Raw genomic sequence first — 14,589 nt, 5'->3', positions numbered from 1 at the left:
GACGACCGTCAAGACCATGGTGGGTCCAGCTGTTTATTTGAAATACGCCCGCACAGACTTGACAGCACGTTGGGTGACGTGCGCTGTGAATTCGCTGCCGTTCAGGAGTTGCACCACCCATCAAACGAGGACGCCTACCATTCTGCGTCAAGGAGGCCATCGTCTACATCGTCGCCGTCGCTGATACTGGATAAGAAAAAGGCATCACAGGTTACGGTATAGATGCAGGACAATACAATTACGATACATGGCCAGGGGCTCATGCGGTGCGAGCACCACAGAAGCTATCGCGTACGTTCAAGCCATTTGGCCGGAAGCGATGCTCCACGTCTGGCGGAACATGTCGGCGACAGGACCACTGGCGGTAATTTTTGTCATCGCCAGGCTCTCGAAAGTCTCCACATAGTTCCTCAGGTAAGGCGAGAACTGGTTGCCAGTCAGCGATACGACGAGAACCAGGATACTAGCACTTACAGTGCGGCTCCAATGACGGTACCAGCCCCAGGTCTCCCAGGTCTCCCAAGCGTCGTTCTCCCAGTTTGCGCGGTTGTGCCACGAGTGCTCGGTGATCACTTCGCCGACAGCAGGGCTGATGTCATCGACCGCCAGGCATCCGATGAAACCTTCGAACGCTTTGGAGAGGGCCATTTTTTGTTCGGTGCTGAGGACTTTGAACGCGTTGACCGCAGTAGTGAGCTGGGGGGACTCTCCAGCAGGCGCAGCCGCCACTTCCGCGTCTGATACCAGAAGTTAGCACGCAAAACGGGCATTCGCCAGAGGAACGGACCAACCTGGCTGAGGCTCCGTGTCTACCTCCATTGCCGCGTTTTCCCCCGCAATCGCCCGCGCCGCCTTGTCATCCGCCTCGCGCCTGAGCGCGGCAATCTTCCTGCGCTGGACCATCACACGCCCGTTCGCCTTGTCGAGCGCGCTCCTGAGCACGTTCCACTGGAACGCGTTGAACGTCTGCTTGCGTACGCCGTCGGTTGCAGCCGTGCAGTGCGCGAACGACCAGACGACGACGTTGGAGGGCTCGACGATCTGGTACTGCATCAGTTTGTCGAACACGATCAGCACCTGGTGCCGACTCCGCCGCCAGACGGTCGCGACCGCGCTCATGATGTCCGTGCGCGCCTCGACGACCGCATCTGTAGTCGGATTCGCGGGAGCCGTCGAGATCGCGCCGACGGCGAGGTTGCGGAGGAGGGGGAGATAGCGCTCGATGGCGTTGAGGAAGTGAGAGAAGGAGCGCGAGCCGATCGACAACAGCGACTGGACGGCAATGGAGCGCAGGAGGGAGTCGACATTGACGTCCGGCTCGACGGTCTCGGTGAGACCGTTGCGCAGGGTTTCGAGGTGCGCCATGACGTCGTCAGGTTTTGCTCGTCCACGGAGGAGATTGAGAACACTTTGCGCCGCTTCGTAGTCTGGGTGCTCTAAAAAGACAGGTTATCATCCATTTGCGGAACAACGGGCCATCGTTGCTTACCGGCGTCTTCAAACTCGAACTCAGGGCCAGGAGCCTCCACAGAGATGACCTGGGCGTCTGCTGCCACCATAGACTCCGGGAGTCCACGCGAGACACGGTCATGGTACGAAAGCCGTATCTCGAGCTCAACGACTTTACGCATGAAAGTGCGCTTGGGATGTTGGGGCACAAGAGAAAGATCGGGTTCCCTGCAGGTAAAATGAGTGGTCGTGTCGGGGGGAACAAGAAGCAGGGCAACGCACCATTCCTTCCATGGCCAAGAAAACCCGAAATTGCTAAGATGCACGGAAAACCATTCGGCGTAGCGATGCGCAACCTCGACATCGAGACCATCTGCGAGGAGCGAGAAAAGCCTTCTGACCGACTTGCCAACGGCAGGACCCACGGTCTGTGGTGAAGTCTTGCATAGCTCAGTTATCAGTGCAATGTAGTACACTGACTTGTGATTTGATTCTGGAAGAACGAAATTGCTTCCGAGTATTGTCTGTTAATGTCAATCAGAAAAGTTAAGCAAAACGCTGCACCATAGCAGTTACCTCAATCAGCGTGTTGTCGAGGAGCCAATTTCTGCCTTCAACGGTAGGCTGCGGTGGAGCACCTGAACGTGCAACGAAGGTACCAGGAACCGTCCACTTCGGATACTCTAGCAGCAAGCGAGCGCACTCCTTGCGATTGACCTCGAAGATGTCAACGATGTCGAGTATATTTGAACGGAGAATAAATCCCGCTGGAGAAGTGGGGTCTGGTGTAATCTGAAGAAAGGTTAGTAAATAGTGGTTAAGAAGAAGATCCGGCTCACGTCGTCGTCGAACAAGCGAACGTAGCATCTTGGCCACTCTTCCTTTTTGACTATGGCGTCCTCCCCAGTGTCGGTGGTCAACGTTTCTTCTTCGACTTCAGGAGGTACGAGCACGAGCGGCAGATCATACGGAGTGTCCGCAAAAGGAGGAGATTCCATGTACGGCTGAGGCACACATTCCGCTGTTTGAGCGAAGTCTTGACCATCCAAAGTCTGCAGGGCAGCAAGTGCGCAGTCCAGCCACTGTCGATACGTCAGCTCAGTCCATATGCTACTGGTTCAATACAATACCTCATCGGCATTCTCAAGAACAAAATTTGTCGAATGCAACTGGACAAGCGGTTGAACCAGGAATTTCGAGTCTTGTGTAGCGTCGATATGAGATTTCAGCGCGTCGATGATTTGGGCGACTTTTGATGAAGCTTCCTCGGGAGATGACGACTCTTGCTTGATGACAGCGCCGGCCTTCGCACCACAGTTGAATGCCAGGTAATGCATTGAAAAGATCCACACTCACGATAACGAGCCCCTCCGCTGCACACAGTAACGCTTTGGTCGCCCGCCCTTGAGACGTGTTGATCTCTAAATGCACGTCGGCGAAGGACTTGAGAAGCGAGTAGAGAGTAGGGACAGAGATGACGCGAGCGATAGTCAGGTGCGCGAAGAATTGAACCTGATAGTCGATGGCTGCGCATTAGCACGATGGTTCCGACACGTAGACCCACAGACGAACACAGAGTCTGGTCTCTCGCCATGCTTGCTTGTCGAGGAATGTTTGAAACCCCTTCCAGAAGTCTTCAAACACTTGCTTTCCGAATGACGTTGCGGAGCTCTCGACAGCAGGTTGGTCGAAGAGAAGGCGAAGCAAAGCTGCATAGTAAGGGATTTTGAAGGGCTGCTCGGTCACACTGTGGCTCAATGAGCAATGAAGAAAGGGCGGTGAAATAAATGAGCATACCCTATGCGGAGACCCTCAGCGACGATGGGTACATTTGCAGGTTCGTGCTCAACAATCTGTTTCACGAGGCGGGGGAGCTCTTGGAGTGGATCCTGGTGGCGGCAGCCACAGTGTAAAGCGCGAGTAAAATACGCGAAAGAAGGTACGCACCACTTCTCCAAAGCTCACAATACTCTTCCGTAGCTTCTGGTCTGGTGTCTCGAAGTAGTCATGGCGTTGGTAGTCATCTGCACGCGTGTATGTCTATGCACTGTGACCTTCACTAACTCGAGTGGACTTTACCTTTGGGATGCTTCCGGCTACGATGCCCACCGTGGTGATGGCTCATGGTATGAGCAAGAGGGTATTTAGAAAGCGCAGGGATGCGAGGAGGTCTGGTCGACGCCTGCGGCCCAGTGGGGAGGGGAGACGTGCAAATAACAGGACAGTGTCAGAGAGTGTCAGACCAACTCGCACTCTGTCGGGCCGGTTTGAACTGGTTTATGGGCTTGTAAGGTAGCTTAATAGGACTTACTTACCGAGTGTTAGACGCGGACTCAAGCGCCAACCTGTGTCTCGGCGAGCCTGGCTGCGTTCCGGCTGGCGAGCGGGCCTCCTCAGTCGGTGTCCGCGTCTTGGCCTTTCTCCTCGAGCTCCTCCTCCCCCTTCGCGCTCGCAGCATCTAGCGGAGACGGCGTCCGCGTCTTGGAGCTGACGCACTGCCCTGGTGCGTCGTATATATCCAATTGTGACGGTGTCCCTCACTCCAGTACATCCTCAGTATGCGAGACACATGCCATGTAACTGGTCGACGACGGCCAGCGTTCTCGTGCGCCAAATTCGCCCCCACAACAACGCATGGACGAGGCGAATATCCTGCAAGTCGCTTTTACTAGCGCGCGCTGGCCGTTGTACGACTTCGTGCGAGGCTCCGACGTCCCGCTTTCGAGCCTTCGCGTCCGCCGCCCTGGCATCTTACCATAACGAACCTCCCCCCGTGCCCACCCATCATCCCGTCTTCCCTTCTGCTCAACAACTCACCTCAAATCAAGCTTCTCGTGTCGCTGCTCAAGTCGTGCGTCTCTGTGCCAAGGAGGGTGATTACATAGACGCGCTCTACCTGGTCAACTCTGCCTGCGACTCCATCCTCAAGTCCACAGACAGCCCCAAGCTTCGCAATAGTCCATCGAGACGATTCAGGCCCGTAGAATTCGGTCAGCCCGTTTCCCCTCGACTTGTCTCGCATGCTTTCCTCCACGGTCTTCTTCGAGGGGGCTTCGTCAAAAAAGCCACCATCTATGCCAGCCTCATGGTGCAAGCTGGCATCCCCATTCGCTCCCAAACATTAGAAACCATCACGCACTTGACACACACCTCTTATCTCCCCAAATTCGGACCTTTCGCTCGCGTCCTCCCTCGTCGTCAAGATCTAGCGACTGATATCCTCAAGTTACGAATCGAGGATGTTCGTATTCCCCAGACTCGCGCCGCCATGGAGCTGCTTCAGCACGCTCGCACTTTCGGGCATCAACGCACGCAGCGCATGTACCGCAATATCTTCGCAACTCTGCTAATGCAAGGCGAACTCATCGTGGGCTCGCTCCTCTTCGTCATGGTTCTCAAAGACTGGGAGCTGCACCGAGCGCAAGAGGCTGTCCAAGAGCCGCCAGCGGAATGGGTCACCTACGAGCAGATTGGTCTCTCGCGACCTACCCGTTTCACTGTCCCGAACGCCCCATATCCCTACCCAGACCCCCGTCTCATGGGCAAGATCCTAGAACGCATCGAAACCGTCTTTTCCTCCACAGCGAAGAGTGGCATCAGTTCAGAGCTGGGCACGGCGATGCAGAGCCTAGCTTTGTTTGCGATGCTGCTGGATACCGGACAGCTGAAGACACATCGAATATCCGGGCTCATCAGCACAATGTACGCATGTCCGAAGACAACGCATCACGTTTGTATATGGAGAGATGGCCAACCTGTGCGGATTCACGCTTACACCTACTTTCACGCCGTCGTCAAGCGGATCATCGACTCTCTCGAAGAAGACCACATGCCAAGTAGGGTACGTCTGTCACGGAGGTCGTACAACGCTCTCCTTCACTACAGCCTACGGCACTGTCATTCCTCTACTATGGCCTCTAGCGTCTTGCAGCACATGTGCGTCAAAAGGGACCCTCCAGTGGCTCCCGACATCGTGACATTCAACATCTTGTTACGGTCCGGTACACTGATGCGGAACTCGCACATCAGTGAAGTTGCGTTGAAGGCACTCCGCCTTGGTGTTCATGGCACCGAGAGTCCCGTTGCGCAGCCTCCCCAAACAGTCAATCCCGAGTCGGAGCTTGTTGACGAGTCAATCGTCGTTCGCGACGCCGATGGCTCAGCCCTCATTACGCCAATCCGTGGCTCCGTGGACCCCAGAGGAAGCGTGGCGAATCTCGCTCCTTCCCAGATGCAAAGCCTCGATCTACCCGCAGGATTTGCCACTCCATCGGACCCCATGAAACCCTCTCGACATACGCTCACCTCCTATATCGCCCATCTGGTGAACACTGGGAAGTGCGACAGTGTCGCCTCATCCCTGTTCAGCATTCTCCCCGAGCTGCAAATCGTCAACCATCCTGCCCATCCCGGATTCAATGGTCAACCGCCCAGGAAGCTGCACTACAGAAAAGCCCTCCGCAATGCCGCCAAACACGGGCCTCACGTCTTCGCGGTACTCGTCAACGCGCTATGCAAAGCTGGCGAGATCGGACTCGCCGAGCGCGTCTTCATCCTCGCTCAGAAAGCCCAGATGGCCAGTCGCATACCGACCTTCCGCGAACAGGGTCACCGCAGCTGGACTCTCCCCGCCGCGGCGTACACCTCCCTTCTACAAGGCTACATCGCACTCGCGCGCGGTTGCGTCCCTCACCCCAAGCGCCGCCACCAGCACGCCGGAACCGACCTCCTTCTCGAAGGCTGGCAGCCCCAGGCCCGCCCCGAGGAGCTCGGCTACTCCCAGTACGTCCACCTGGTCGGCGAGTCCCTGGCGTCCAACGCCTGGAGGCCCTCGAAGCGGCGTACGAGCCGGCACAACGCGCGGCTCCTCGTGCGCTCGATGCTCTCCGGCGGGCGCAAGCATTTAGAGGTCCAGATCACCAAGCCGGACAAGATCTGGCCGCGCCTGCCGCCGCACCCGCCGCGGCCGTGGCCCGCGCTCAAACCTGACGCACGGTTCTTCAACGTGGCGTGGCGGCTGTTCACACCATCGATACGTCGCCATCGCTGTGGTGGTCGCGTCGTCGCTTCGCGCGGCAGCGACGCGAACGGCTTCGGATGGAATGCTGCGGACTATTCGATGATGCGGCTGCTCGTGCGCTCCATGGCCACACACGGGTACGACGTACCTCGGGCGTACCCGCGGCTGCTCGTGGCCTATAAACGCCACGGAGTACGACGCGGGAGGGAGAGGCCGGTGCGGCCCCCCGTGTTCCCTGAGCTTCCCAGGAAAAGCAGGAGAGCGCCAGAGAAGTGGTTTATTCCGACGGTGAAGTCGAAGGGGTTGCCGGTACGGAGGAAAATGCCCATGTGGTTGGCTAGGCGAAGGAAGAACTTTGCGTCTGGCTACGAAGACCGGAGACTACCATGACATGCTGTATAGTGGGTCGTAAAACACACCGGAGATCCGAAGTTCTCGCCGGACTCGGGGCTGCTATGATCCGTCATGCTCCGGATACCTCCCTTGCTGCCGCGTCACGTTTATCCTTTCCGCTCTTTAGCACATACGGCTCTGGCCTTGCATCTCGCCTCAAAACCAGCGTCTTCATGCTTCCTCTATCCCTACCTCCATGAACCCTGTCTACCCTTCCTCCTCTACTGCCATCAACGACTGGTGCCTACACGTGCAAGCGATTAGTCCCTCCACACATGCGAACATCGTTCTGTTTTTCAAAAGAGGTGGACATTTTCGTGATCCTGTGCACCCGAGTCACCAAGAGTTGCCGACTTGCAACCACGAATCGCGCGTGTATCATTTTACACTTCGTGTTTTCTTGCGCATCGGGCAGATGGCGACGAGTCAGAAAATTGTCGCGCAGACACTCTCGCACATAAGACAGATCATGGTTGTATTCACAAAAACTCTTCTTTGCCGCTTCTTTCGACAAAAGACACTCCGAATGATTGTACAACAGATTGGAAGCGCAGAAACCGCAGCCATATCTTGTCTCCCCTAAGCAGACCTTCCACATACAAAACCCATAACTTGATTTGATCGAACGCGAACGCACCAGGCACCGACTGCGAGTTCTAACGAAGGGCGTTGGACGCGACTATCAATGCGCCAACCTGTGTAGGTGAACTCAGCGCAATGTTATGTTTGTAAATACAAGATCACTCACATCACTTCGCTTGCCGTGAACTGCCAGCCTCCCACCCCTCGGGCGGCACGTGATAGTTCGGAGCCGGAGACGCCTCCAAATCCTTGACATAAGGCATCCCGATAGGACGCTCACTGCCTTCGGGAATGAGGCTCTCGCTGTAAGCCCATATCGTCTGGGCGCGGGCCTTCATAATTTCAAGTGAAGGGTAGTCGAGCGGAAGATGCCAGCGTTTAGACTTGCGTTCTTCATCGCCGATCTTGTACGTGTTCTCGATCCACTCTTTTGATTCGATATCTTGAAGCATAAACGTAACATGGAGACGTTCATCGGCGTGAGGATTATTCAGCCAGCTCCCTTCGTGCGCATGCGAACTGGGACATGGTTTGAGCTTCGAGATCAAGTGATCGTGTAAAACGGCTCACCAAAGTACTGCGTTGTATTTGTCAGGATCGAGATTTTTCTCCCCTCGCAAGTAGTCTCTGAGCTCCATTCCGATGAGTAGTCGGACCTCAGGCTGCTTGAGATAATACTTATCGGGCTGAACAGATTCGGCGATAGTGATGATCGACCTCTTAGTAACGCAAGACAGGATGGTTTTGTTAAGATTATCGCCCCAGCGAGTGACAAGCGCAGTGAACATGACGATGAAGGCGAGAGTGATGAGGTGTTGAAAGATGAGCGCGGTGGGTGTCGAGACTCGATGCTGTACTATGAGTTCCGTCGTGGCCTTTATACACGGCTCGTCCAATCTTAATCTGAACCGCCGCGTGGTCTGCGGTGGCACACCCTACCATTCTGGTTTACCACTAGTCAGACTACGTCTCTTGCAGCTTCTGATGAGACGAGGACGGTGTGCGCACCAGAACAACATTCGCCAGTGAGGAAGACATATCCCAGTCCACATGAGGACTGCACTGCACAGCGCGTGGCGGACCGCTGACGCATCTGTGTTCGGAATGTGGGATTTCGGGGTCGTAGGACGCGATCGGGACAGGTCGGAGGGTGAGGGCGTCGCGCTTGGGCTCCTCTGGGCACCGGGGACAGGCGGACGGACGGCGGATGCGCGGGAGATGGTGGTGGATAGGAGCAAACGCGTAGCGTACGGTACAGGCGGTGGCGAGCACTATAGCTACACAATTACCCAAGCAAGCGGCCCGAGGTTGCACCTCTGGCGCCGAACTCCAACACGGAAAGTGCGGACACAGCTACCGTGGACCAGAAGTAGCCTTACATCGTTACGGTCTAGACACCACGACCCCCTTTCGCGGTCGAAGAAGCAGCCAACGTGGATGCACGGCCGAATTGGTATCGTAGTGGCGTGGAAGCCCTGGGGGCTATTCACGCCGAAAAGAATCCGCTAGAAGCGTAGGACTTGTGTCACCAACGGCATCCTGCTACAGCTGCTCACATGTACCCACAATGATGTGGCGAGATGTCGGCACACAAAAGCACACATCACGTCTTCTACAGACTTCTAGCGAGCCGTGATGAGTCAAGGATCCAAGACAAGGGCTCTTCGCCAGATTTGGGCATCACGAGTGTCGACCCGGAGGTCTTCACTCGGTCTCCTGGGAACAGATACGTCAAAAGCGTCTGCGATCCACGGTACCCAGTAGAAATGGGATGCTTAGCGCGCTTCTGGAACAACCCACATAGTTTGTTCCAGGAGTGCACACATGCGTATCAGCCCCAAGCCGGCCCTTCCAGAAGATCACCACCGCAACATGCTCTCAGACTGGTATTGTTTCCCATCCGAAGGGGGTGTCTCGGTGCTGCCCTCCGGCTTTGGCCGCACAATGAGCAGACCAAAATGGCGGCACAACGCACCTGCCCGGCCGTGTGACGTTGTACACGGCCGTGTTCAAGCCGTGTTACCAGCGAGGGCCCTGTTGGGCCCAGTGGGCCTGAGTACTTGACTCGTCCTGGCAGCATCGTCGCCCAAACGGGAAGCGCCTGAAGAAGCGCTGTCAGCCTGCACACGTGGCGACTCCGCCATAGTACTTATATTGGAGGACTTTCGCCGGGAAGATCATCCTCGACCTCAACCTTCCCACCTATGTCCCGTCCGTCTCTCCGGAAACATTTGAACGCCCTTTCGCGGCTCGCGGGCTCTCACTACGCCTTCAGTGGCGGCTCTCACGCCACCGCCACCGAGCTCCTCAAGCCTTCTGACGACGTTTCGCGTGCTCAGAACTGGGACAATCGCCTGTGGGCGCACGAGGAGCCCGTCTGGAAGCCGTATAAACTTGGAGAAACCCCCGGCTATGCACCTTTACAGCTTGGAGAATGTCTCGTCGGTATGCACGCGCAATACAGAATTATCCGAAAGCTCGGCTGGGGAGCCGAGTCTAACATCTGGCTGGTGGAGCGGGTGGCTTCAAAGTGCGTGATACTCATATCGCTCTAGTCTCTGCTGACGGGGGAACAACGGTTTCCAGACATTCCACTCTAGAGCTTGGGAGGCTTCTCGTGGCCAAGGTCCTGACCGCTCACGCCTCCGAGCTCGAATTCGGCAAAACTACCTGTCAAATGCCTCTGTTGAACGAGATCAACCATCATTCTAACCCGAGAGAGGAGGGGTACATTATTGGCTCGGACCACATTATCGCTATGGCTGATTGGGGTGCCCATCAGAGCCGACACGGTATTCATGCATTCTCTATCATGCTGCCGATGTCGACCACGGTGCACAACGTGCGGCGCACATTCCGGACGGTCGACCCCAGCCGCGATGTAATGCTCGTACGACGTGTCCTCATGCAGATGTGCTTCGCCCTCGGGTGTGTGCACGAATTAGGCTATATCCATGGAGGTGCGTTGGCCATGATTACTCTCTGAAATTGCCTTGTAATCCTGGTTATTCGCAGATGTCAAGGCCGACAACATCAGCGTACCTTTGTTCGCCACATCCATCCCTGATCTAAAGAGGTACTTGGAGGAAGTGCCAGCGGAGAGTCTCCCTCCACGCATTTTCCCTGAGCACAGCCCGGATCCGATCACTTGCGTCAAGTCGCAGCCTTATCCTCCGATTGGGAACGACCACGATGTGCACAGAATCTTCCTCAAGCTAGGCGACTTCAGCAGCGGTGGGTGAGAAACATTCTGCATGGTTACTTGACTGACCAATAATGCGATAGCGATCCGCGCGTCTACGAATACCACCGGCCTGCGGGCCATGCCCAGGATGCTACGTGCACCGGAGATCATACTGGGGCATCGCTGGGGCCAACCCATCGACGTTTGGGCACTTGGATGCTTGGTGGGTGGCAAAATAGCGTGTCGCGTGCAATCCCTCCTGATCGCTTGTCCAGACTGCAGAACTTCTTCTCCACGAATCACTCTTTCATCCAGGTAAAGACGAGGACGATGCGACCGACAGCGAGCATCTTGCGCAAATGATCGACGTGCTCGGTCCGTTCTCTGGGGAGGTTCTCGCGAACAGTCCGCTGAGAGATAAATTCTTCAATGCCAATGGTGGGTGTTGCATCGCTGACAGCCGCTGCATCGTTCACTCATTGACAATATTGGCCCCTGGATAGGTATGCTAAAGCTTCTTGACGGGGCAAAACGAACCCCCCTTTCCCCTCTCCGCCATCGTCTCGCCAAAGCCGGATTGACTGGCACGACGCTCGATGAGGTGGACGCGCTTCTGCGCCGGATGCTGACGCTGGACCCAGACTGGCGACCCGCTGCGAGAAGGCTCTTTGGTGACCCTTTCATCAAAGGCTTCGATCTCAACACAAATTCTTTCCGCTGAATGTCATCGCCATCGATCATACATGTTGTTCAGCTTGTTTTTGTCATCCGTGCTATGCAAATTTGTTTCTCCGCCAACCAACCCCCTCCCCCTCACGTCTTGACCATCGTCCGCTGGCTGGTGCCGATGTAGGAGTCCCCGCTGCGCTGGGCGCGCGCGGGCACTTTGGAGCGCGCATACGACAGAACCCAGACACGTGACCGAGCAGTCCGCGCCGCGCGGTCACAGAGCGTGAAGTACAGTCATTGACCGGTCCTTGAGACACCACCACTCCTTGAGACAGTCCCCTTTTCCTCTTTGCAGAGGCGTTTTAAATTCTCTATAAAATGTCCATTGTATGGGTAAAAAGTGGCACTAGTTTGAAAGAGGCAATCGCGCAGATGAGGAGGGCTTTTCATGTCGCCGCAACCCAGTATGTCTGATTTCACCGCAGTAATGAAATGTAAAATATAAATTGCAAGGCAACATGAAAATAGTGCCCCCCGGTAGCGTCAGTATTCTCATATGAATAGCTATGTGTTCTCTCTCGTTTACTTTAGAGGCTGTGCGATGTCTCTTCATGGATCCCGGATGACCGGTGACGATGCGAGCGCCCAACCGGGGCCAACGGGCGCCTTCATGACAACAAATGCGATTATGTGATACACATTAGACGCGACGCGCCTGATCGCGCTGCGACGCGTCTTCAGAGTGCTTGTGTTGCCTTGCTCTCATCGTTGGCCCTACTCAATAACTCAGTATACGGAGGTCAGGGGGACAGAGAGGACGAAATCAGCAGTGAGGACAACATGAGGACAGTGTGGAGAGCTCGACAGATAGTGACACACCCGGGGATCGATACATGTTGGCGCCGTCGTGAGAGTTAACCCGATTAGGGTGTCTCAAGGAGTGGTATCTCCGTATTCTCAGTCTCATGTCAGGTCTCAGTTCCTGCACGATGCTGAACACCTATGGAATCCAAAATATTCATGTAGGTACATCTACCACATCTCCTACCATGTGCCAAATTTCAGAGGCATACGACCTTCGACGGTCACAGCATCATTTATAAAGAATTGGGTGTCTCAGGGACCGGTCAATGACTGTAGTAGCGGCACATGTATAATAGTAGCTCGCGAGCACAGGCAATGTTCAGTTTGCTTCCCCCAACTCACTCTCTCGCGTCCGCGCATCCGTCTGTTTCCGCGTATCCGTCGTATCAGCCTCCGCATATCCATCGTATCAGCCTCCGCGTATACATCGTAAGTATCAGCCTCCGCGTATCCGCCGCATCCGCGACTAGCCAGCGTCAATCGCCCTCGTCCAGTCGAGGGGATCCCCACACCGATCCCTGTTCACTAGGTGCCACTAATGCCCCCAACGCTCAATCCGCTCAAAGAGCCCCGTCGTACCGGCACCCGTGAGCAGCGGCGCGCGACAAACACACGGTCTCCTCGCATGCGACTCCATGGTGTTCATAGGCACCGACTGGCCAGCCGCTGGTACACCAGATCCAGGTTCTTTTTTCTTTTCTTTTTTGGATCCTCGTGTATTGTCCTTGAGGGCGGAGCCCTATGGTAGGCATAACATACAGCGTGTTCGTACATAGAGTATCACGTAGCAATGGAGAGCGTCGTCTTCGCATACGAGCATCCCGAAGGCGCGGTGGACGAACCGGAGGTACTCGGTACATGTGTGTGGTATGGTCGACATCGCGCGCGCGCGAGCTGCCGCACGTCGAGCAGTCCACCGTCTCGAACTCAAAGCCGTCCTCGCCGCCGCCGCGCGAAGTGACGGCGCGACCACGAAGGACCACGACGGCTACGTGCGGGTATGAAAAACAGGTGCGAGCCGACGATGGGGGGCGGCCTTCTCCGGTGCTCCAGCAGCTTGAACATGCGAAGAGGGGTGTGGAGGTACCGGTGTTCATGGGGCCATAGGACTAACAGAGAGCTTGGTAGTGAGCACGATACGGCAAATACTTTCCTCCCGCCATCGATGCGAGGCCTTGATGTCAACCCTTGCCACGAACGAAATGTAGTAGTATGTATTGTCTAGCTACGGTAAGCAGTAGTCGGGCGGATATACATACTGTAAGCATGCATGATCAGGTTGCTCGGTTGCCTTCGAGGTAGACCGTAACGGCACTTCGATGGGTATCCCGTGGGCGGAATTCGCTGCCGAGCTCCAACAAACGGGCTATCGTCTTGTCGAAACGGTCCTGTACTTCCGCCGGGTCAACCGCGCGAGGGTCTGCAAGGGTAGATGCTCCCTTCTTTGGAGGGGAGGGAAGCTGGAACACGGCTTCGACACGCGCACCTTTACGCAGCGCGGACTCCACCAAGTGGAGGCCGTCCCAGCCGTCCTTGCCCTCGTGTGCCCACTCCAAGTCCAGCACTTGCTTCCGCCCCCGCAAGCTCTCCAGGAAAGCGGCCATTGCGTACCCCTGCCGCTGCCGCGGCTTCCACTCCTTCGCGACGTCCTCCAGCTGTTTCACCGCGCCCTCCACGATCTCCTCCTGCTCCGTCCGCGACATGTCCGTCCACTTGCCCTTCTTCGGCGCAAACACGAGCGTGACGCGGCAGCCGTCCGCGAGGTCCGCGTGCGCCTTCTTCAGCTTGACCTCGATGTCCCCCGGCGCCGCGCTCCACGTCAGCTGCAGCTCCTTCTCCTCCGCCTTGCGCCCCAGCGCCTTCCCCACGCGCCGCTCGCGCGTCCGTCCGTACGCGGCCTTCTGGTTGACGATGCGCACGACCGGCGCCGGCTCGAGCTCGACGAGCTCGAGGTGCTGCGTCTTGCGGTCCACGCGCTCCAGCACGTCCTCGAGCGGTGCGGGGGGCAGGAGCGCCCCCGTCTCTGGGTCGACGAGCCGCACGGGCTTGCGCTTCACCGCGATGTCGATCGCCTCGTTGCGCGGCGGGGGGCCCTTGGGCATCTTCGGTGCCTTGTCGCCTTCCGTCTGCTTGTCCGTTTCCTCCGCGCTGTTGAGCGAGACGGAGAGGTCGGGGCGGTACCGGTGCTGGAGGCTCGCGGAGGCATGGAGGGTCCGGCGGGCGATGGGTTGTGAGTGCGCGGGGTGAGCGCGGCCGGTCGGTGGACGAGGGAGCGTTGCAATGACGCGACGCATGTGGACGCTCTGTGCGTGCCTCAGCAGAGCGGTAGGCCTCAAAAGCACTCCTGCGTACCTTCTGGCTGCAGAAGCACGAAGCTCATGGTGGGGGATCTATGCGTGCAGCAGTTCAAGGAGGATGTGGAGGAGGC

The 14,589-nt window shown here is 56.7% G+C and overlaps 4 protein-coding genes across 4 annotated transcripts; 2 read left to right on the top strand and 2 right to left on the bottom strand.

Annotated features, from left to right (window-relative positions):
• Window positions 1-297: 297 nt before the first annotated feature.
• On the bottom strand, window positions 298-3,574 carry BXZ73DRAFT_51796 (cap binding protein 80-PB; the record flags this gene model as incomplete). Its single annotated transcript, XM_048020697.1, has 13 exons — window positions 298-426; window positions 475-728; window positions 792-1,436; window positions 1,490-1,677; window positions 1,732-1,973; window positions 2,026-2,241; window positions 2,289-2,531; window positions 2,580-2,753; window positions 2,806-2,961; window positions 3,022-3,196; window positions 3,247-3,338; window positions 3,397-3,473; window positions 3,529-3,574. The coding sequence occupies 13 exons, from the start codon at window positions 3,572-3,574 to the stop codon at window positions 298-300; spliced, it is 2,637 nt and encodes an 878-aa protein (XP_047874736.1).
• A 684-nt stretch (window positions 3,575-4,258) lies between these two features.
• Window positions 4,259-6,688, top strand: BXZ73DRAFT_31057 (uncharacterized protein; the record flags this gene model as incomplete). Its single annotated transcript, XM_048017801.1, has 1 exon — window positions 4,259-6,688. A coding segment is annotated over one exon (2,430 nt), but the record flags the coding sequence as incomplete, so codon positions are not given.
• A 2,960-nt stretch (window positions 6,689-9,648) lies between these two features.
• Window positions 9,649-11,349, top strand: BXZ73DRAFT_79902 (kinase-like domain-containing protein; the record flags this gene model as incomplete). Its single annotated transcript, XM_048023181.1, has 6 exons — window positions 9,649-9,974; window positions 10,031-10,404; window positions 10,460-10,678; window positions 10,730-10,851; window positions 10,904-11,066; window positions 11,132-11,349. 6 exons carry the CDS (start codon window positions 9,649-9,651, stop codon window positions 11,347-11,349), a joined length of 1,422 nt encoding a protein of 473 aa, XP_047874734.1.
• Window positions 11,350-13,435: 2,086 nt separating this feature from the next.
• BXZ73DRAFT_51807 (uncharacterized protein) lies at window positions 13,436-14,263 on the bottom strand (the record flags this gene model as incomplete). The annotated part of the gene is made up of 1 exon (XM_048020700.1): window positions 13,436-14,263. One exon carries the CDS (start codon window positions 14,261-14,263, stop codon window positions 13,436-13,438), a length of 828 nt encoding a protein of 275 aa, XP_047874733.1.
• Window positions 14,264-14,589: the final 326 nt, after the last annotated feature.

Source organism: Epithele typhae (assembly GCF_022376455.1).
Source record: "Epithele typhae strain CBS 203.58 chromosome Unknown BXZ73scaffold_51, whole genome shotgun sequence".
NCBI lineage: Eukaryota > Fungi > Basidiomycota > Agaricomycetes > Polyporales > Epitheliaceae > Epithele > Epithele typhae.
The sequence above is the reverse complement of the archived record's forward strand: the minus strand, read 5'-3'. Positions and strand labels throughout refer to the sequence as shown.